Source organism: Juglans microcarpa x Juglans regia, chromosome 3D (genome assembly GCF_004785595.1).
Source record: "Juglans microcarpa x Juglans regia isolate MS1-56 chromosome 3D, Jm3101_v1.0, whole genome shotgun sequence".
Lineage (NCBI taxonomy): Eukaryota > Viridiplantae > Streptophyta > Magnoliopsida > Fagales > Juglandaceae > Juglans > Juglans microcarpa x Juglans regia.
The window spans coordinates 30,558,010-30,581,152 of NC_054598.1; the positions used below are offsets into that span (position 1 = coordinate 30,558,010).

Below are 23,143 nucleotides of genomic sequence, written 5' to 3' on the forward strand. Positions count from 1 at the left end.
AAGGTACTCTCCCTCCATTATTGCACGCATTAATACACACGCATTAAAACAGTACCTATTATATTAGTGTACGTTAATTTCAACTCACACACACTCTTATCTAATTTACTAGTCTATCTTTTTGCCTTTTGTTGGTTCTCTTTCAATAAAAAAGGGTTCTGATCATATGTTTTGTTGAAAAGGATCATCCCAGTAGGATCCCACTTATAATTAAGGAGAACACATACAATATTCATATATGGAACCATGCATGACGTAGTGAATCTATGAACGAAACTGAACATATTTTGAAGGATAGGATTACTTTAATAGGTGGCCTGGATATATATATATATATATATATATATATATATATATGTATATATGCAGTATCAAATTTTATATAATGCTACTTTTGATCTTGAGTTTTATCTTTCTTTTTCATTCAAATCATGTATCGTATTTTAAGCGACTTTATAAGTCGACCAGTTAAATATAAAAAATGTTCACTTTAAATATGACCTATTAGCCGGTATAATTGAGAATGATAAAATTAAAAATATAGAACATTATTTCTTTAGAAAGAGACATAAACGGCCTCAATATTTACTCATCAAAAAGTTTCCTTTTTTTTTTTTTAATCATGTTTTGAGTATTCTTTAAAAATAATTAGTTTGGGTACTGAGAATACAAATATTTTCAGGTATTCTGAAAATACCTCACTACTATTTATTATTTTATTATTATTTTTAACCTATTTTTTCTTACTATTCATTATTATTCAATATTCTATCATTAGTTTTTTATTACGATTCACATAATACCTCACTACCTAAACATAACCTAAAGGCATCTATTTTTGGCACAGTGACACCAACTCAATTGGCTACCGTTATTCGGAAAGACATCCAAATGGCACCACCAACTCACCGGCCTCATCAAATCAATTAATTTGCTTAACTCCCATGCACCTAATTCCCATTAATCTATACATCATATATAAAGCCAGGCATATATCACTTACTAATTGGATTTATTATATACTTTACATCAGCCTGCAGCAGCAGCAGCGGCAGCTTGTGATCTTGGGGTAATTTGTTATGTTCTTTCTTCTCACAAAACAAAAAGTTGCACCAGATGTCAAATACTCAAAAAGAAAACAAAAGAAAAGAAAAGAGGAAAGGAAAGTGAAGGAACGGAAAGTGAAGTAAAGGAAAATAAAAGAAAGTTGGGGGACTGAAAAGACGTTCGTCGTACGTTCGTCACGTCCTCGCGTGTATCTTTCCATTCCTTCTTTTCCATTTGCCATGCGAACGCATCATGAATTTTCACGCGTTAAATTCCCACGTACTCCAGCAGTCCATTACGTGGCAATGTCTCATTTCCTATCCAGCTCTACCACTACGCAAACTTCCTCGCGACGCTTCCTTCTTTCCCAATGAATGGCCGTGAATAGAGAAATACGAGGGTAAACGCTCCCATGCGGTATATACCAGGAATTCATCCGCGGTGTGTATCATAAATACACGCGTCCAGCCCCAAAACTCCTTCCCTCTCTCTCTCTCTCTCTCTCGCTCTCGCTCAATACGTTGTCTGTTTTACTCTCTGCCTTCTTTTTCCCTTAAGTTTGCTTAATCCACAACCTCAAGTCCAGTGACTGGAGCCCCAAATTGAAATCCTAGAATCTCTTCTGATACCGATTCCTTTTGTTTCCTTTTCCGGGTTCTACCGAAAAGACCTCGATCTCAGTTTTGTTTGATCTTTCTCTGTCTCCTTCTTTGACTGCGTCTCTCCGTGTGTGTGTGTGTGTGTGTCTTATGGCTGTCTCGTTGGATTCGATGCCACTGGGGTTCAGATTTAGGCCTACGGACGAGGAGTTAGTGAACTTCTACTTGAGGTACAAGATCAACGGGAATGACAAAGATGTTTGGGTTATTCGTGAGATTGATGTTTGCAAGTGCGAGCCCTGGGATTTGCCTGGTACAGTTCTTGTTCGTTATTTTCATGATCACGCACCCAAATCCATTTTGTTTAATCTTTTTGACATTTTCAGTTTCGGGTTTTTTAAAATTTGTGATTTTGAGTTTTTCTTGGTTCACTTTTGCTATTTGTTTGTTGAATTGTGAATTTGGTTTCCTTTCCCTTTGACTAGGTGAAAAGATTTATTTCTATCGTTCTATGTGATATTTTTGTTTGAATCTCACTTTGTAAGCTTCTTGATCTGATATTTTGGTTTTATCATTTTGTACCTTGAGATTCTCAAAATTTAGTACTTTGTACTATATTAATGTGTTATGTAAGCTGAATCTGGTATTGGCATTTCCACCTTGTCATTGAACTCAATTCACAATTTTTTTTAGTCTATCTGGTGCTTCATGACATATAAGATGATATTGATTCATATTTTTAAAATTATTCCATTTGATTTTCTCTCTCCTGGCATTCATTTGGTGCTTATTTTCCTCGGTGTAGGTTTATCGGTGATAGAGACGAAGGATCAGGATTGGTTCTTCTTCTGTCCACAGGACCTGAAGTATCCAAACGGACGTCGATTGAACAGAGCAACGACTGCTGGGTACTGGAAGGCAACCGGTAAGGATCGGCAAATTAAGTCAGGAGGGAGCTTGATTGGAATGAAGAAGACCCTGGTCTTCCACACAGGGCGTGCTCCTCATGGAGCAAGGACCAATTGGGTGATGCATGAGTACCGCACTACCCTGAAGGAGCTTGATGGCACTAACCCTGGTCAGGTTGGTTTTCTCACTGCATTGCTTTTGATTCTCTCTTTTTTATGCAGCTTGTTGGTTAGTGACATTGAGTTGAGATTTCACCTTGAGTAAATGTTAAACTGAATTTTAGGTAAGTTTTATGTGGATTTACGATAGTTTTGTTGCTGAAATCATGTGGCTACTTAAGTTTAAGGACTGCTAATGTGATTATACTTGTAATTTTAAACGGTGCTTTTTGATTACTAACTTTCATGGCTATATTGAATTTTTTTTTATAATCAAGGAAGGCTTAAACCTACCACTGGATTAAGGATTTCCTGATTTGTATGATAGAAAACGCTGTGTACTACACTATCATCCCACTACTATCCTATTGTGATGATGTGACATTATCAATGAGCTGATCTATCGGTTCACATCAACACATTGGGATGAAAGGGGGATGAGCATGTGGAATATAGCTTAGCTCTTGTATAATTGGTGATATATAAAGTTGTTGCCTGAATTGTTCTTATAATCTTAGGGCTTGCTGGGGAACACAACTGTTCTCAGATATTCTTAAACCATTTCATTACTATTTCACAGATATTCTGAGATATTCTTAGTATCCAAACAAGCCCTAGTTCTTAACTACTCGATTCCTAGATAAGCCACAAAACCTTTATGATGAGAAACAGAATTTGCACAGAAACACATGGCTTGGTGTCTTGATTTTGTGCATTTGGCCAACAACTGATAAGAAAGAATCATGGACTGACTTTTATTTATTTTTTATTTCTTGATTTTTAGATGATTCTTGTGATTGAAATATATGTACCCCTTATCTTCAGTCAGCTTTATGTAATGTGCTTCCCTAAACACCTACCATACATCAAATGGCTGTGTAGAAAGACCTCATACATATTGTTATATTTGGAGTTTTTTAAGTATTCTGAAACATTCAAACATTAGTAATGCGAACTTTTACTCAATACTCAGACAATTGTTACATTCCCCTAACTTACTATGCTGATTAAATTCATGCAGAGTGCCTTTGTCCTCTGTCGCTTGTTCAAGAAACAAGATGAGAGTATTGAAGCTTCAAATGGCAATGAAGCTGAACCAGTTGTTTCATCTTCTGCCACTGCCAAATGTTCTCCTGAAGATACACAGTCTGAAGTAGCACGGGATCCAGCATCTCCATCGCTGGGAGGGCAATCTGAAAACCATCCAGCGAGTATTGACTATTGTCCTGACAAAAAATCTAATGGAACGATATCCGGCACTGTCATACCTGTCAATCATAACAGCAGCAGCTATGGTGCAGAGAGGAATGTGGTAGAGTCACCAGTTTCTGAGGTGAGAAAGAAACTGAAACTATTCTGTAGTATACGATAAATACTATGTTTTGTGCAAATGGATTTAAGTATTTATCTTGTTTGTTCACGTTTCTTCTATTCGTTGTTCTGCAGCTGCTGGAATGCTTTAAAATGTTTGATGAACAACAAATGGAGCTACTAGATGGCACGATTCTCTCCCCATTACACACACAGGTGAAAAATGAGCTAGGATCTTGCTTCACTGAGTACCCTAACCTCACTAATCCGGAAAATAGTCACAGTGGGGTGCAGTTTCAATATGGCTCGAATGAGCCATATGACTTTGACCCTGTGTTCCTAGATCCCTTTCTTAATGCTCCATATGGGTCCCAATATCTCGAAGCTGTCAGTCTATCGGATCTGGCTAATGAAGGGCAGAGCCCGATGAACATGGAACCCGTTCAACCACAAATTCAACCATCTGTTGAGAACTTTGTGCAGGGCACTGCTCCAAGAAGATTTCGCATGCAGTGTAAACTACAAGTGCGGTCTTGTAGTTCAAAACCAGCTACTACGGAGGTGAGAAGTCTGTGAAAACTACTGTAAAAGTCTGATATTATATACATAGATTGTGAAGTTAATTAAAAGGCCAATGTGCAGGAGGGAAAAACTTCAGAGAAGCACGTCCTTCCTGATGATCCTGGTAATGATGCTAATACCACCAGTACTTTAAGTGAACAGCAAAGGATCCTTTCTGATTCCATTGACAACAGCAAAACCTCTCAAGAGCCAAGTACCAGTAAGAGGAGGGCAAGCTTAAAATCACAGGGTAACACTTTGAGACCTCCCTTTCGTCCCTCAATCTGGCCATTTGCAATTATGTTTAGAGTAGCGATGGTTGGAGTTTTGTTCATAATCTTTGCTAGCGTATGGGAATGTATTAGATTTTGATGCTACTTGACACCTTTTTGTGAATATAGTTGGCTCCAATAGTTTTTTTTTAATTATATTAGGCTTACCAGGATAGACTTGTCAGGCTCGTCCATATTAGAATTTATGTAGTTTTGTAATCCCAGCCACAAAAAAAAAAAAAAAGAAAAGAAAATGGTGTTACATGCTCGAACTTAGTCGATCTTTTGTATTATTTGAAATGATTTTGAGCTGCATTGTGCCATATTCAGAGAACGGTTCGGCTTTCTTGATGAAGATGTGGTTTGAAATTTGGGTGAGTACAATTATGGGGATGTTTATAAATTGTTCTTGCCGGAGATTGTTATATATTAGAGCAATGTTATGTATTAATACAATATTGCGGATCAAACATTTTTACTTTATTATTATAAGATGAGTTTGTGTAATAGTTGCCTTTTTGTCAATTTTCATAGAGTAAAGATATGAAATAAACCCATGAACACGCCACACTTTTTTTTATTATTTTTAATTCTTTTTGTTTTATTCTTATTAAATTAATTGAGTTTTTTTACTCATCATCTATATACTAAGGGAAAAAAATAAAAAAAAAAAAATCATGTAATGTATGGTGTAAGATGGATGAGTATAATTTTTCAATGAATAATTAAAAAAATGAGTAATATTTTATTTTAAGCTAATAGTGGAGAGAGGGACTGATGGTAATGAAAATTTTAAAAGATTCATTAATCGTAATTCTTGATAAAACTTCCCGTAGTCTTCGATATTTGTACTAATGATCACGATTGTCATATGTTTTTGTCATCTATTATTTTAAATTTAATAAATAATTCTTTTGAAATGAATTACAGTTTTTTTTTTTTTTTAAAAAAAAAGCGTATTTCTTTTAAAGAAAGGTAGGTCTATTACGTATATATTATATTTATTCATTTTTCAAAATAGTATATAATATGTAGACTGCAAATATCGTTTTTTAAAAAATAAAATATTTCTCAGATCCTTCGTTAAGAGTTTTATATTTATTTATCTATTCTTGTTCTATAAATCGATTTGGATTCATAATCTATTTCAACTCATTTCATTATTATTTATTATTATTTATTAATTTTAACTTATAAATTTTATTACTATTTATAATTCATCACACTATTATTTACAATTCATTTCAACTTATTTTTGAATTCAAAGCTTAGATTTCGACAAAGAAATTTTTTTATTTTTATTTTTAAGAAATGTATGATGCAGGAGAAAAATATCTCTGACAAAATTCAAGAAAATCTTACAAATGTTTTGTTCTAATACTGAAAGTTCTCCTACGTGGCCTAACGGTCAAAGTTTAGTTTGCTTCAGACTTAAGTTTCCTGACGAATCTGCTGTATAAGGGTCCCACACACACTTATGCATGGTTGATTATTCTGTCTATTGACTTTGTTGCCCTGGTCAATCAACCATGTATATGTATTATTGTTTTTTAAAAAATATTCAAAAAGATTCCTTTTTTCAATATATTCCGTAAATAAATATCACTTAGACATTACATGTTCGATGTAAATAATGAAGTGATTCCTTTTTTATTTTATGCTCTTTTCTAATTTAAATAATCTTTTCTAATTTAAAATGGGCTTGATATGTATTTAGGTAGCCTGCTTAATTAGTAATTATCTTGATGCTTCTATTATAGAGCCCATAATTGGAGCCCAATATATGGCCTCCGAGGCTTTAGAAAAAGCATGTTCTTCTTGAGGGTGGTCTGATGCTAAGAGCCCATTAACAGTAAAAGCCCAAGCTTTAAAGTCACAAGACGACACTTTTGATGGATTTGTTTGTCGTATTGGGGGGGAAGATATAGTCCTTTCTGTTCATGCAGAGGTTCACTTCCTGCAACTTTTTTTTTGTTTTCGTTTTTTCTTTGTATTACATTTGAGACAGAAGTCCATATATATATATATTAAAGGAAATTGTAATTCTCGTATATAAACTATCATCTATTTTTAGTTTTAAACCCTATAGACAGAAATTAAAATCCAATTTGTACCCTAAACTATCAACACCTAAACTTTTTCTTTCGTATCAACGATGAGATCTTAAACAAGATATAGATTGAAAAGAGATAACTATGTTTTGAACCTTAAATTTACAAAAATTAAAAAAAAAAAATTGTACCTTGCACTCAAAACTGCAACAAATGACACGTCGTACGTTCAAATTATAAAAACTGATATTTCGTACTGTCCAGTGAGATTGTGTCACACCACCTATCTTTCATCAACTTAACAGTCATATTTAGCTGAAACTTTTGTTGTTAAAAAGATGTAACGTGTCAAATATAATAGTTTGAGGTCTAAAGTAGAAACTTGAATGTATATATAAAGGTAGTAGAAGTTAAAATCTCTATCAAAAGTGTCAAAGATAATGAGAAATGATAATTACAGTAGTGACTATATAAGTAACGTGCAATCACTTTAAAAAAAATGAATAAATATAAAATTTACATAAAAAAAAATTTATTTTTTAATAGTGGATCTCACTCATTTTCAAAGCGATTGTACAACACTTACACATTTTATAACTATATATAGTATTACTCAAAGACAAATTGCTACAATGCATATTTTTTTCAACGATTTTCTCATTTTATAAGAAAACTTCATGTCTCCCTTTGAAGGCATGCTCGTTGTAAAGACAAAAAGTAGATGATAGGGATACAGATTAGAGGGGTCTTAAGAAGGGTGAAGAAATGTTTTTTTTTTTTTTTATAAAATGGATATTACCCTTTATTAAGAGAGGACTTACAAAATTGAATGGTATAGTCCAGATGGTAAATCTTTAAAGACCTAGATCTTAAAGAAACTACCATCTCTGTCCACGACAGAGGTTACAAAGCCCCATAACCCGGTATACCAAACCCCACCAAAACCGTCAACGCGGAGGGGGGACTACAACTCCATTCGGACCAAAGTTTGAAGGCACCACTTTTTTTTAGATTTTTATTTACCTAGAAACTACATTACACAAAAGAAACTACAAAGAAAACACTGTACGAAAAGGAAAAAGCAGTGCACAGAGGCTGCTGTGGCACGTGCAGTACACGCGCCACTCTGGGAAGAGAACCGACAGTCGACCTTGGAGATCCCGGACTCACAGACTCCAGAAACGCCGCGCGTGGCGTTGGCAGAGGGCTCTCCGGTGGTGCGTGAATGCCACATGCCGAACGACGCCGGAACTTCGACCCGCGCGTGCGGACTACTCGCCGCTCCGTTTGGTGACGCATTCGGTGGTCTTGAAGACCGACGGCTGGGCAACACCATGGCGGGGCTCGTGCTGGCCTTTGGGCGGCAGGAAGATCCAAATCTACGATTCTCTCTTATTTCGCCTGAAAATACACAAAAATAAAATACTACATAGAAGAGAATGGAGGGAGGGAGGGAGGGAGGGAGGAAGGGGAAGGGAGCCGAAGCTTCCACCCCTCTAGCCGGATTTGTGAATGAAGTTTTAGAGAAAAGAGAGTGAGTTTTAGAGAGATTTTTCTGTCGGATTTGTTCGAAGAAATGTTAATATATGTATATTTGTTTTTGGAGAAAGTTCTGGAATTATATAAATTAGTTGGCTTAAAGATGCTTACATTCCAAGTTTATAACTTTAGTTTAAACTGAGATAGTGGACAATCCAGTCCCACACCCTCTACATGGCTGATTATACTGATTATTATTTATTTTATTTTGCTTTTTATTAAGATAAAATATTTCCTTTATAATAAATAGCATGGAAATATTATCAAAAAAAAAATTAAAAATAGTTTAGAAATGAACAAAAATTATGTTTCTATCCTTAGAGAACGAAGAATAATGTTCTTAAAAAGATAAATAATAATTTAAAAAGTTAGAAATTAAAATAAACAATTCAATTTTTTAAAATTTTAAAATAAAAATAATATTAAAAATAATATTTTAATAATATTTTATTTAATTTTTAACTTTCATCTCAATTCATCTCATCTTATCTACTAAAACAAATAAGGCAACTTTGTTTCACAATTTCTTGGCGATCCTTATTATCTTTTTGTATGCATTAAAAATGTTTTGGGTCGACCTTTTAGAGAGAACAATTTCCACACTTGTTATTTTTGTATGCAGTGAGAGAGATTCTTTACTTCTTTTTTGTTCATTTCCACGAAATTTCCCAACAGGGGAATCCTTTGGGGGAGAAGGAAAAAGAAGTAATCCTTCAAAAAGTGGTGTGAGGAGAAAGTTCTGGAATTACATAAAGTCCTGAAAACAAGCGAGACCTAAGAGAAGAGAACCCAAAATGGAGCCGAACAAAAAGAGGCAATCTCCCTAAAAAAGTTGGCTTTAAACTTACAAAAGCTTACGGTGAAAGGGTAGATAGTGGACAGAGGACTGGACAGAACCGGTCCGGTCCCACAACTCTGACTTGCCCACTGACTCCGGTCATGGGTTACGGAAGTGTACGGCTCTTTTCATATATATGTATCTAGAAAATGATACTTGTCCAATTTGTCCTTCGTACGTATTTTATTTTTATTTTTTTAATAGTTAGAAAAGTGATTGTGTATTTTTTTTTTAATAAAAATAAAAAATAATATTAAAAAAATATATTCTAATAATATTAAATACTGGGTCAAAGTATTATATGGTATTTATATTGAAATATGTGTTATCAATTTTTAATTTCAATTTTTGTTCCAACTCCCATTTCTGTGGCAATTCCAGTTTCAAAATCCGAGTTTTGAGTCTGAAAAAGAGTTTGGTTCATTAACACATCTCAATTTATTATTATAATTTTTTTAAATTTTAACATAAAGTATAATAAATAATTTATTTTTTTTAAAATTTTAAAATAATAATAATATTAAAAAATATTATTCTAACAATATTTTATTATCTCAATTCAATTCAACTTAACTCAGTTCAACATCCAAATGTAACTTAAATTGTGCGGTTTCATCAAATCAACCATATCAATTATCCCCATTTACACACACACACAGATATATATATATATATATTCATTTTCTAGAAAATTTATTTTTTAATAACTTATTTTCAAATAATACTAAATTATATAATTTTGAAATGTACAACTCACCACTATCTCTTTGAAAAAAGCGAGGTCAATAAAAAAAAAAAATAGTTTTTTTTTTATTTAAATCTTAAGTTTGATTTTTTTAAAAAAAGAAAAGAAAAGAAACTAAACGAAACTTGTCCACCATAAAAAAAAAAAAAAAAAGTTTGTTCCAAATATTACGTCAATTTGTCCTCGTCCCTCTCTTCTCCGTTAGCATCTTCAATACTTGACATAGTTGCTTGGGATTATGAAATCAAATTAGATTCCCACAGTTAAATGTGGTTGCTATTTAAGTTCAATACATGATTTAACTTTTAAATTTTAAAATAAAAATAATATTATAATAATATTTTATTTAAATTTTATCTCATTAAAATATGTTAATACGTCGCCTAAATTTACTTCCTTATTTTAACTGCTCATATAATTAATTTTTTCTACTTTATAAATAAGGAAATGACTTTTAATAGATTGATGTATTTTTTTTAAATATTTAAATACGTTAAAAAAATGAAAAAAATAAAGAAAAAAATAAAAATAAAAATTTGTGTTAAGTGGCATGCCAATGGTCATAGTTAGATGACAACCTAGCATAACTCTATCTCATTTTATCTCATTGATTAATCAAATAACTCTAATTCTAAATGTTGCTAGGAGAAAGTTCTAGAATAGAGAACCAAAAACAAATAACATCATGAGCAGAAGAAAAAGTAATTCTTAGAAAAATGGTGTTCAGAGAAAGTTCTAGAATTATAGGAAATTTATAGAATTGCATTTAAAATTGGGCTAAAACTTAGGATCCAAGTGGACTGTTCCTAGTCCCCACACGCTTGGTTCTGTTGACTTGGATCACCTGCCCAATGAACTGCTAGAAGAGATCATTTGGACAAGTTAAATATATATTTTCTTTATATTAAAATGGAAATAATATATATTGTTAATAATTGTGTCTTTATTTTTAGAGAATGAATATTTGTTTTCAAATGCTTAAAAACAGATAAAATGTATAATTATTTGAAATGGCATAAACTAACAAGTCAACATTTCTCGCAAATTTTCTTATTTAAGCAAAAGAGAAATATCATTTCAAATATATTTATTTTTTTATTATATTCTGAATTTTTGAATTAATATAAAAACATGTACAAGTTTTATTTTTATTTTTTAAATCCAAAGATTGAATTCCAAAATAATTGTTTTTTATAATCTTATCCAAATGATAAAAAAAAAAAAAAAAAAAAAAAAAACCATTCAAACTTGTGGGTATCAACAAAATAAAAACGAATTTAGAGGATCATTGTGATAATAAATTAAAACTGAGAGGACTAAAGTGCAATCTTCGTTAAGAAGCTAGTTGGACTTGCTTTTGACTCATTTCCCCACTATTTAGGTAAAGGACCAACTGCTTCGTCTCTCACTCTCGCTCGCGCTTAGACTTTGTTATAATTGTGTTTGTTCGAGAGTGATATGGATGCGTTGTCTCTGAAAGTGCGACCATGGATGAGATTTAATCCGCCGAAAGACCAGGTCATCGACTTCTTCTTGAGGGCAAAGATCACTGGGAATGATGAATTAGTCGACTTCATTCCCGAAGCTCAGTGTTGCAAATGGGAGCCCTGGGATTTGAAAGGTAAGATGCATTCTCCCCATTCTTATCATCAGAGACCCAGATTCATGTTTTATTTTTCCCTGCAAAAGTTTGTGATTCTTTGTTACTCGGGAAATGTAGTCTTCCTCTTTGCGAATTGTTGTTTGGATTTTTTATGTCATTGATTTTGCTTTTTTTTTTTTTGTTATAATGTTTATTAAACTCTGTTGAAAAAATCATTAACTGGTTAAGTTGATCATATCTGCAGGCTTAACCTTTTGGGATAACTGTTTATTTAACTTGCTCTCGGGAAATTAAATCGGTATGAGAAATGTGACACCAATAAAATATTTGGCTCTTCCTCAGTATGATCATTTGATTTTCTCATTTGGACCTTGAATTGGTATCTTCATCGTTATTTGTTTGAATTGTTTCGTAATCATATTATTTATAATTTTTCTTCTTTTTTGTGTTGTTTTAATTTTCTACCTTCTTTTACTGCACATTAACTCTTTGTTTGATAATCCTGCATACTGTATTTCTGTTTACTAACATTTTTAGCCCTCGAATTTATGCTCAGCCTGGTTAGATTCATGTGGCATAAACACCGCATGTTCCGAGCGGTGGTTCTTCTCGCCACTGGATCTGAAGCATCGAAGTGGGAATCGATCGAACCGGGCAACTAATGCTGGGTTTTGGAAAGTGACTGGAAAGGACAAGATAATCATGTCTGACTTGGGAATGATTGGAAAAAAAAAGTATCTGGTATTCTATAGAGGGCGAGGTAAAGGCGAGAAAACAAATTGGAAGATTCATGAATACCATACAACCCTGAAGGACCTTGATGGCACCCATCCCGGTCAGGTTGGTTTAAATGATTGGTTTGTGATATTATTGGCCTCACATTTCTTCTTAATCTCGATTTCTTAGTGGAAATTCCTGTAAGTCTCGTTTTTGTGTATTTAAGACCATATTTCTGCGAAACTTACGTGGAGGTCCTCCTAAAAAGATGAATTATTCAATTAGCAAGCGGTATGGAATCTGGTAAATTTCTACTTAGGGTCAACATAACCAGCGAGTTGAGGACTGTTTCAATTGGTAATTTTAATTTTAAAGAGGAAGTCTCTTGGTTTATTAGAACCGCTGCATTGTTCTTTTTATAATAAACGAGGACAAATTCTTCTATTTCATCGTTGCCATAGCTCTAACCTTTCTGATACACATCTATAATTTTTTTACCATGCAGTTCTGTAGCAACCCAATTCCTAGGTTTGATCGGCCTGATTCACTTTGTTGATGAACTTTATGCAGAACGCCTTTGTACTCTGCCGATTATCCTATGAACATGAAAAGAGTATTAAAGATCCAAACATCAATGATGCTGGACCTGCTGTTTCATCACCCGCCGTATCCAAATTGTTTCATGAAGAATCAGAGTCTGAGCTACTTCTGGCCTCAGAATTCACTGCATCAGATGTGGAAGCTACTACAACACCTGAAAATTGTGATGAAACAATATCCGGCACTACAACGGCTGTCAAGTGCAATGACAAACATATTAGTGCTCACGCTGCAGGGAATCAATTGGGAGAACTTACCACTATCAATGTGAGAAAATAACTGATTTTCAGCTTAAAACAGTTTTCACTTTTTGTTTTTTTGAAAGTTCAGAAGCGCAGCCGATTTTAAGTGCTTATCCTATCTATTCATATTTCTTTCATCAGGATGATAAGGAAATAGAAAAAATGATCATTGAGCTGCAGCAAATAGTAGGTGGTGATGTTTTGACGCCTTCAACTTCACTACACAATAACCCTACTGTTTCATCAGCCATCACAACTAAATCTTCTGTAGAAGAATTAGAGTCTACGCTAGGTTTGGATGTGGTATCTCCTCAAGAATGTTTTGGCGGAAAGACATTGAACACTATACTGCTCAGTAGTTGTAACCAAAATAGTTATAATGCTTGTGCTGCAAGAAATGAAGTGCCTAAAGCAACAGTCAGTGAGGTAAGGCATTGAGTTCCTGCAAATCAATAGCTAGTGAGATATTTGTTAAATATCGGTTCTGATCGTTTATGTTCCTGTATCAGGTTGATTCTTGGTTTGAGGATGGCTTGAGCCTGTTTGAGCTTCCTTCCGAGCCACCAGATGGCGTGTATGACCTTGCTACATATGGCCATGAGTTTCAGGATTTAAAACTTGATTATCTCAATGGGAACGTTCCAAATATGTTTGGCAGTCAAAAGAATCTCACTTTGGAGTCTATTAAGAACAATGGATCATGCGGTAGCCTAGATGAAAAATTGGCCAATGCACCGGTAAGTGGAATATCTCAAGTACATTTTTTATCGATAGTTGCATGTTGAACCCAGAAACTGTGTTGAGTTGTGTCAATTGCTGCTTGAATGGTTTGACCTGCTAAAATCTTACAGTTAAAAATGAATGAGTTTTACTTGTCTTATATTTTCAGATTTATTGGTCTTTTGAATCCTAACCTTGCATTGTTCTTGACAGTTTGAGTCAACATTTCAAGATTCTGGAGAGATGAGCAAAAGAAAGGCTTCATCAGGGTTGCAAAATCTGGGATCCCACAACATGATATGGATGGGGGGGTCTTCAAATCAGATTGAAGGATCTGATTGTATTTCGAAGAATTAATGACATTCTTCGGAAGATGAGTCTTAACTACTGGCTCAATCCTAAAACCCCATAATCTTCATACTTAATCAAGACAATTATTTCCCAACTAGTATCCCAAACATCAACATATTTTCCTCAGCTTCTAATACACTTCTATTTCCAACTCCAGCATCTAAACACTATATCACACTTTTTATGAGGCCACTCCCAATTCAAGCTTTTACCATTGAACCATAATTCCATGTAAAACCTCCTTGGAAGTTGTTCAAAAAGGTTTTCTCCTGGACATGCATTTCCCTCCAACTGATTTTTAGGTACCTCGCTTCTTTCTTTTTGAATCCCATCCAATGCATAATACTTGAAACAGAGAAGATTCTAGACTCTTTTCAATTACCCGAACTTTTCCCAGCCGTCCAACCAAAATAGTCCACGACCCAAGCGACCTCCAAAAACCTAATGTGTCTTAACAATTTGAATTTGTCCATATCTGTACCATCGAACCTTAACCTAATGATGCCCTAACATGGGTACATCCATGAAACCTCGTAAGTTTCATGTATGATATCATCTTAACGATTATCAGAACCACTGATAATCATATGGATGACGCCATATGAAATGATTCCTAAACCTGCTTAAAATAAGATTCTTATAGTCATAGGGATATTACCAAATCAAATGATTATCCGAAACCTGGTTAGAAAAAAAAATCAGGTGTATATAATCATATGAATGATGCTATACCAAATGATTATTTGGACTTGAAAAACAGGCTCTAATCATCATATGGAACCTGATTAGGCAGGGTTCTTCTTCTACGCACTACATTTGCACAAATTCAGTATAGTGTGATCTGTGTATTCGATCTGGGATTTTCCTGGTTTTACCTCCTTTCAAGAACTGGTCAAGACTTCATGGAGTAATTCCGCCACTACATTTACAGCGGGCGAAAATGCATCACCACGTAAGTGATCATGGAAGATTGACTAAGACGTGTACTTTTGTTTAAGGTACTTTATGTTGCATGTAAATAACGTTGGGTTGTACTTAAGCTATAGACAATATGTAAAAACTAAGGTATTGTTCGGTTTGAAGACAGTCCTCTTGGTCATTACGCATGACGACACAAAGTTTATTTTATCTTGTACCTTCGAGTGAGGCAAATCTCTTAATGCCTGCGTGCCATTGAAACTGATGCATCGATTACTTTCTTTGTTTTACTTTGGATACAATCTCTATCTATGTGGTATCCCGTGGAACTTAATTGGTACCGTCCTGTGTGACTTCGACGAGCTATATTGCTCAGTTCAGGTCCCCTGATCATCCACCCCACCCCCACATCTTTAAAGAAGCTTTATAGTTTTTTATAAAACTTTGGAGTTTCCTTTTTGTGGTTTCCAACACATAGCAAAAATGGGTTGTTGAATTCTGAGTATTTCTCATTCAATATGCCAAATTCTTGAAAGTCTTTCACCTTTTCAAAGAGATTGGACATTTGTTTTGAAAAAATTATTTTCATCAGTTACTATTTATCATTCTATAATTTATACTTTATAAAAAAGTTATAAGTGTGGAGTGTGTAGTGCGAATAGTTGTTATTTTGTAGCAAAACTCTTTTTTTAAGTGTTAGTGCTGGTTTTAAAATTAGTAGGATTATCAACAATTAATTTTTGAGTGGCCTTATTTTCAAAACAATTAATTTTTATTGGGTAATTGGGTCAAGTCAAATGCCTAGGATCAAACTGTTGCCCAAGTGATTATTGAGAAATAAATATATAAATTGAGTTCTACAATACATACATGTACATAAATATAAAACATCACACTACTAAAAGTTACCATTGTTAAGAAAATTGACTCTGCCTATTCTATTATCGAAAAAAAAAGAAAGAAATGATTAATCCTAATAATAGTTTAGAAATGTTGCTAGGAGAAAGTTCTAGAAGAGAGAAGACATAAAAAACAAATGAACCAAATTCTTAATGAGCAGAAAAAAAAGTAATTCTTAAAAAATGGGGTTAGAAGAAAGTTCTGGAATTTATAGAAAATTGGTTTATAACTTGCAATCCAAGGGACCACGTGGACTGGATTGGACTGGTTTACACATGGTTGATTATCCCTCTGTTGACTGGCGCACGTACTCTGTTTAATGGACTATAAATATGAGATAAAAACTCTATAAATAAAATTAAATATGAGATAGAAAATTGTTTTATTCCATCTCTTTGCATTCGTTTGGTTATATGATATAAAAAATCTATAAATAAAATTAAATAATTTATAATTAGTAATGAAATAGTTTGAGTTAAGATTTTTATAAAATTTTGAAAAATAAAAGAGAAAAAGTTTGAATAAAAAATGATAAAATTAAAAAAAGGATTATAATATTATTTTTTTAATATTATTTTTGTTTTGATATTTGAAAAAGTTGAATTATTTTTTGTGTTTTATTTAAAAGTTTGAAAAAATTGTAATGATTATATAATAATTAAATGAAAATTTTGAAAATTTGAAAATTTAAAATTGAAAAATGTTTAGATGTTGACATGAGACGAGATGAAATAAGATGAGATGAGATGGTTTGAAAGGTTTGTGAAACAAGACCAAACCTTAGTGCTGTTTGTTTATTTGTTTTTTTTTTTTATAAGACCTAAGTGCTGTTTTGGATATTAGGAATATCTTAGAATATTTGTAAATAATAGTAAAATAGTTTGTGAATAATAATAAAATAGTTTGAATTAAGATGTTTTATTGGGTTGTTAGAAATGAGAGAAAAAAAAAAATGAATTTAAAAATATCTAAAAATATCTGAGAACAATTGTATTTTCAAATGAGCCTTTAATCACTATTATCATGGTATCTCTTCACTTGACATCTAATAATTGAATGATATGTATTGAATAATGAACTTTGCTATTCATACACACTGCACATTATATTTATTTTTAATTTTTTATTCTTCTTAAACTAATTGAATTCTTCTACTCATTATCTATATACCACACATTTAGTAAAAGAAAAAAATAAAAAAAAAATATGGTGCGTGATGTGTGACATGATGAGTAAAATTTTTCTTAAATAATAAATAGTTTTCAATTAATTAATATCGCATTAAAATATAATAATAATGATGATGATGTATATTATTATTTATCTTTAAAGATTTATTTTGCTATATATATATATTTTGGTAAGATAAAACATTTGCTTAAAAAAACCTTTATAATTAAGATGATAATATGCAAAAGTTTCCTAAAAAAACTAAAGTTCTAAAGAATTAAATCAAACCCGCGTATTTTAGAGCTATGATACGAAGAACGGAAGAAGCAACAACTGAGGATATTTGGACGAAGAGATGAAATATAGAATTTTTAAAATTTTTAATACTTTTCATAATTTTATTTTTAAATAGAAAATAATTCTTAATTTCAAATTTTTAATTTTTTTCATATAATTATTACCTAATAATTATCCAAATACAAAAATAATACAATTTTTAAAAATTTTAAAATAGAATACAAAAATCAATATAATTTTTTACAAACTTCAAAATAAAATAATATTAAAAATTATATCCAAGTAATTTTTAATTTTATATTATTTTAATTCAACTTTTTTTCTCTTAATTTTTAAAACTTCAAGGACTGATTTGGATAATAAAATGAGATGAAATAAAATTATTTTAGATATGTTGAATAAAATATTATTAAAATTTATTTTTTAATATTAATATTATTATTTTAAAATTTTAAAAAATTAAATTATTTATTATATTTTATATAAAAATTTTAAAAAATTGTAATAATACGATAAGATAAGATGAGATCGGTTCTATATTTAAACAAGTTACAAATATTTTTAAAAAAATGTTATTTTTTCTACTCGCCCTCATTTTGACGCTTCAAAATAAGCATACTATTCTGAGCGGCGAGTAGCACCGTTAGAAATAAAATACTGAAATGTCCAAACTAGCCCGTATAAAGTGTAAACGTAGCGAGGAAGTTTGTTTGTTTTTTTTTTTTTTTTGTTTTTTGTTTGAAATCTGAACGGAACTTGATCAAGAAGTTAGGAGGACCGTTTCGAATATTTTAGAGCTGAGCTCCTCTGTATAATAGACCGAGTTGCCAACTGCTTCTTCTCAGTATCGGTCGCACTTTAGACTTTAGTTCAATTATAGTTCTGTTTGTTCGTGAATGTGATGGATGTGTTGTCTCCGAAATTGCCACTATGGATCAGATTTGATCCGCCGGACGACAAGGTCATCGACTTCTTCTTGAGGGCAAAGATCACTGGGAATGGTGATTTAGTCGACTTCATTCCCGAAGCTCCAAATGGCAATCGGAGTCCTAGGATTTTGAAAGTAACGTATATTCTCCCATTTCTTGTTATCACACACCCAGATTCGGGTTTCTTTTTTTTTTTTTTTTTTTTTTTTTTTTTTTTTTTTTTTTTTCGATTTGTTGTTGGGATTTTATGTAGTTGATTTTGCTAATTTTTGTATGCTTATTGAACTCTGTTGTTAAGTTGATCATATCTGCAGTGTTAACCTTTTGGCATAACTGTTTGTTTAACTTGCTCTCGAGATATTAAATCGGTGTGAGAAATGTGACACCAGTAAAATATTTAGCACTGCCTCTGTATGACTATTTGATTTTCTCGTTTGGTTCTTGAATTTTTAACTTTATTGTTATTTGTTTCTTAATCATAATATTTTTGTATTATTTTTCTTCATATACTGCATCCTAACTTTTTGTTAGAGAATCCTGCATGTTGTGCTCGTTTGTTTTACTCACTTTGGCCCTCAAACTTTGTGCTTAGTCTGGTTTAATTCATGTGGCATAAAGACCAAGTATGAAGAGTGGTGATTCTTCTCGCCACTGGATCTGAAGCATCGGAGTGGGAATCGATCGAACAGGGCAACCAATGCTGGATACTGGAAAGTCACTGGTCAGCCTAAGAAAATCATGTCTGATTCGGGATTGATTGGAAAGAAAAACTTTCTTGTATTCTATAGAGTTCGTTGTCCAGGCAAGAAAACCAATTGGGTATTGCATGAGTACCCCAAAACCCTGAAAGAACTCGATGCCACGCATCCCGATCTGGTGGGTTAAGATGATTGGTTTGTGACACTATTTTAATCTTAATCTTAATTGCCAAGCTGAATTTCGTGCAAGTTTATTTCGTGTGGATTTGATTCTATCTTTCTGCCAACCGTGTGGGGGGGGAGGGGGGGGGGGGGGGGTCGTCCTCTTAATAGGGGTGCGGAATCTATTAAATCTGTTAAATTTTTGTTTGGGGTCATCGTAATGAGCAAGTTGAGGATTTCTTCATATGTTTCAATTGGTAATTTTAGCTGTCCTTACTCTAAAGAGGAAGTCTGTTGGTTTATTTGTCCAATTAAATTAGAACAGAGGCATTGTTTTTTTTCATAAAAAAGAGAGGACAAATCCCTCTATTTCATTGTTGTCATAGCTCTAACCTTTCTAATACAAATCTTTACATTTTTAAACCGCACTTTGTAGTAATGCAATGTGTAGGTATTGATCAGCCTGATTGACTTTGTCGATGAATTTTATGCAGAGCGCCTTTGTACTCTGTCATTTGTCTTATAAACACGAAAAAAAGAGTATTAAAGACCCAAACTTTAATGATGCTGGGCCTGCTGTTTCATCTCCCGCCACATCCAAATCTCGTCTTGAAGAATCAGAGTCTGAGCTACTTCTGGTCTCAGTATTCCCGGCATCAGAAGTGCAAGCTACTACGACACCTGGAAACCTTGAAGGAACAATATATGTCACTATGCAACACCTGTTGAGTGTGATGACAAACATTGTTGTGCTCATGCTGCAGAGAATCAATTGGGAGAACTTACCACTACCGATGTGAGAAAAGAATTGATAAAACAGTTCTTAATTTTTTTCTGAAAGTTTAGAAGTGCAGTCGATTAATTAAGTACTTATCTTATATTCATTTTTTTTTTTTCATCAGGATGATCTGCAACTAGAAGCATAAAAAATGACTTTCGAGCTGCAGCAAATAGTAGCTTGTGAAGTTTTGACACCCTCAACTTCACCACACAATACCCTTATTGCATGATCCATTGACCTTAATAGAGACCAAAGTGAGATTCTTTTGACTGATAAACATATTTTGAATGTACTCACTACGAAAATCAAGTGTTGAATCTGAAAACTCAGCCATATGCAGCAGGCTCACTAGCACCATACTGAAAATATGTCCCACAGTCACTGTTGGATTTGGTATCTCCTGATGAAGAATATTTTGACGGAAAGACATTGAACACTATAGCACTCAGTAATTGTAACCAAAATAGTTATAATGCTTGTGCTGCAAGAAATGATGTGCCTGAACCAACAACCTGTGTGGTAAGGCATCGAGCTCCAAATCAATAGCTAGTGAGTTAAATATCAATCCCAATCGTTTATTTTCCTAATCAGGTTGATTTGCAGTTTGAGGAAGGCTTAAGCATGTTTGATCTCCTACCGAGCCATCGGATTACAACTTGTCCTCCATGTTCCCCTTGGATATCCAGTTTGGCATATCTGACCCCGTCACCAATGACTTGAAAAACAGTCATTGTGGGACATATTTTCAGTATAGTGTTAGTGAGCCTGCTGTATGGCTATGAGTTTTCAGATTCAACACTTGATTTTTCTAGTGAGTACTTTCAAAATACGTTTCAGTCAAAAGAATCTCACTTTGTTCTCTATTAAGGTCAATGGATCGTGCAATAAGGGTATTGTGTGGTGAAGTTGAGGGTGTCAAAACTTCACAAGCTACTATTTGCTGCAGCTCAAAGGTCATTTTTTATGCTTCTAGCTGCAGATCATCTTGATGAAAAAAATTGAATAGATAAGTACTTAATTAATGGACTGCACTGGCCTGATGAAAAAAAAATGTGGGATTTGAACCGTGCCACCTACGATAGACTGGCCCAATGAGGAAGTCGGGAATTTAAGGAGGGTAGATTGTGATACCTCATATGATAAGGATAATGGTAGGTGGTGTATGAGATCTCATATTGCTTGGGAAGGAGAATTTCTTACTCTTTATAAGGTTCTAATGGGGCTCCAATTATATCATTGACTGATCCTTTTGGAGTATAGGCTATGTGGTTTGGGCCTTCCATTGGGGCGTTACAACACATATGGCTATGCTTTCCCAGATTTAGAACTTGATTATGTTAATGAGAACTTTGCAAATACATTTGGCAGTCAAAAGAATATCACTTTGATCTCTATTAAGGACAATGGATCATGCAGTGGCCCAGATACAAAAATGGCCAACCCACTGGTAAATGGGTGCTCTCAAGTACATTTTTTGTTGATAGTTGCAAGTTGAACCCATAAACTGTGTTGCGTTGTGTCAATTGCAGCTTGAATGGTGTGAGTTGCAAAAATCTTATAGTTCAACTCAGTCTATATGAATTATATTTTTCAAATTTATTGGTCTTTTGAATCCTAACAATGCATTGTTCTTGACAGTTTGAGTCAACATTTCAAGATTCTGGAGATATCAGCAAAAGAAAGGCTTCATCAGGGTTGCTAAATCTGGAAATCCACATGGTATGGATGGGAGGGTCTTCAAATCAGAATGTATTCCAAAGAATTATTGGCATTCTTCACAAGATGAGTCTTAACTACAGGCTCAAAATCTCATAATCTTCATACTTATGCAAGACAATTATTTCCCAACTAGTATCCCAAACCTCAACATATTTTGCTCAGTTTCTATTTCACTTCCATTTCCAACTCCAAGATCTAAACACCATATCAACACTATTTTATGAAGCCACTGCCAATTCCAGGTTTTACCATTGAAACATAATTCCATGTGCAACCTCCTTGGAAGTTGTTCAAAAAGGTTTTCTCCTGGACATGCATTTCCCTCCAACCAATTTCTAGAAACCTAGCCTCTTTCTTTTCGAATCCTATCCAATGCATAATACTCAAAACAGAGAAATTCCAGACTCGTTACTGTCTAAAACCCCTTTTGATTACCCGAATTTTTCCCAGCTGTCCATTAACTTAAGCAGAAACTCAATATCCCGAATCCGTTTTCTCATGTTGATGAGTCTCAGACTCGACAAATACACCAGCCAAAACAGTCCACGAGCCAAGCATCCTGCAAAAACATAATGTATCCAATAATTTGAATTTCTCTACATCTCTGCCATCGTACACTAACCTAATGATGCCCTAAAGAAGGGTACATCCATGAAGTTTCACGTATGATATCATGCTGAACGATTATCAGAACAACTATCAGAGGGAGATTAGCAGGCGTGGAAGATTGATTAAGACGTGTACTTATGTTGCATGTAAATAACTTTGGTTTGTACTTGAATTGTAGACAATCTGTTAGATAATGTTGTGTTTGGTTTGAAGGCAATTCTCTTAGTACGCATAAAGACATGAAATTCTTATCTTTGTAACTTCGAGTTTAGGATAATTGAGGGAAGATCTCGATCTCTTAATTCCTGGGTGCCATTGAAGCTGATGCATCGATTGCTTTCTTTGTTTTACTTAAGATACAATCTAAATCAATATGGTATACTTGTTTCCGTTCTGTACAAAAGTATCCCCTGCCATGGTGGTAAGAAAAGAATCTTTTCCAATTATTCAAGGCTTTATGGGAATAAACTTTTCGATTGTTCAACAAATCTACAAAACAGAAGATTCATATTAAAAATAAAAAAAAACAATAAGAAATATATATAGGAAGTCGAACAAAACAAAAAATCCACATCGTCCAGTCTACAACAAACATGGCAGACTTGAACTACAAAGTAAATTGTAGACATATTGCGTACCAAAAATAAAAAAATAAAAAAACATATGTGGAAGGTTAACATGTGACAAAACATCTCAA

At 33.3% G+C, this 23,143-nt stretch overlaps 3 protein-coding genes and 1 long non-coding RNA gene across 10 annotated transcripts in view; 3 read left to right on the forward strand and 1 right to left on the reverse strand.

Annotated features, from left to right (window-relative positions):
• The first annotated feature begins 1,454 nt into the window (after window positions 1–1,454).
• LOC121256162 (NAC domain-containing protein 91-like) lies at window positions 1,455–5,349 on the forward strand. The gene is given in 6 exon segments (XM_041156832.1): window positions 1,455–1,959; window positions 2,452–2,729; window positions 3,735–4,046; window positions 4,160–4,585; window positions 4,667–4,924; window positions 4,926–5,349. Coding segments are annotated over 6 exon segments (1,479 nt in total). The 5' UTR covers window positions 1,455–1,796; the 3' UTR covers window positions 4,968–5,349.
• Window positions 5,350–11,381: 6,032 nt separating this feature from the next.
• The window catches only part of LOC121254002 (NAC domain-containing protein 14-like), a 59,984-nt gene continuing 48,222 nt past the window's right edge, over window positions 11,382–23,143 (forward strand). Inside the window, exons 1-8 of one of the 7 annotated variants that reach the window (XM_041153956.1) lie at window positions 11,412–11,651; window positions 12,178–12,473; window positions 12,921–13,217; window positions 13,334–13,618; window positions 13,702–13,773; window positions 13,810–13,929; window positions 14,126–14,189; window positions 21,776–22,522. In XM_041153956.1, coding sequence (XP_041009890.1) covers window positions 11,489–11,651; window positions 12,178–12,473; window positions 12,921–13,217; window positions 13,334–13,618; window positions 13,702–13,773; window positions 13,810–13,929; window positions 14,126–14,189; window positions 21,776–21,933 — 1,455 coding nt within the window. In that variant the 5' untranslated portion in view covers window positions 11,412–11,488 and the 3' untranslated portion in view covers window positions 21,934–22,522. Of the gene's footprint in view, window positions 11,652–12,177; window positions 12,474–12,920; window positions 13,218–13,333; window positions 13,619–13,701; window positions 13,774–13,809; window positions 14,044–14,125; window positions 15,451–21,756; window positions 22,523–23,143 lie in introns of those variants that run through there. The other 6 variants (XM_041153957.1, XM_041153961.1, XM_041153958.1 and 3 more) reach the window with 6 other exon arrangements.
• LOC121254006 lies at window positions 11,820–18,921 on the reverse strand. The gene is made up of 2 exons (XR_005938551.1): window positions 18,799–18,921; window positions 11,820–11,884 (listed from the first exon to the last, which is right to left on the reverse strand). It is a non-coding gene; the product is annotated as an uncharacterized LOC121254006 (long non-coding RNA).
• On the forward strand, window positions 19,102–20,245 carry LOC121254005 (NAC domain-containing protein 62-like). Its single transcript, XM_041153964.1, has 3 exons — window positions 19,102–19,353; window positions 19,832–20,013; window positions 20,074–20,245. The coding sequence occupies exons 1-3, from the start codon at window positions 19,216–19,218 to the stop codon at window positions 20,135–20,137; spliced, it is 384 nt and encodes a 127-aa protein (XP_041009898.1). The 5' UTR covers window positions 19,102–19,215; the 3' UTR covers window positions 20,138–20,245.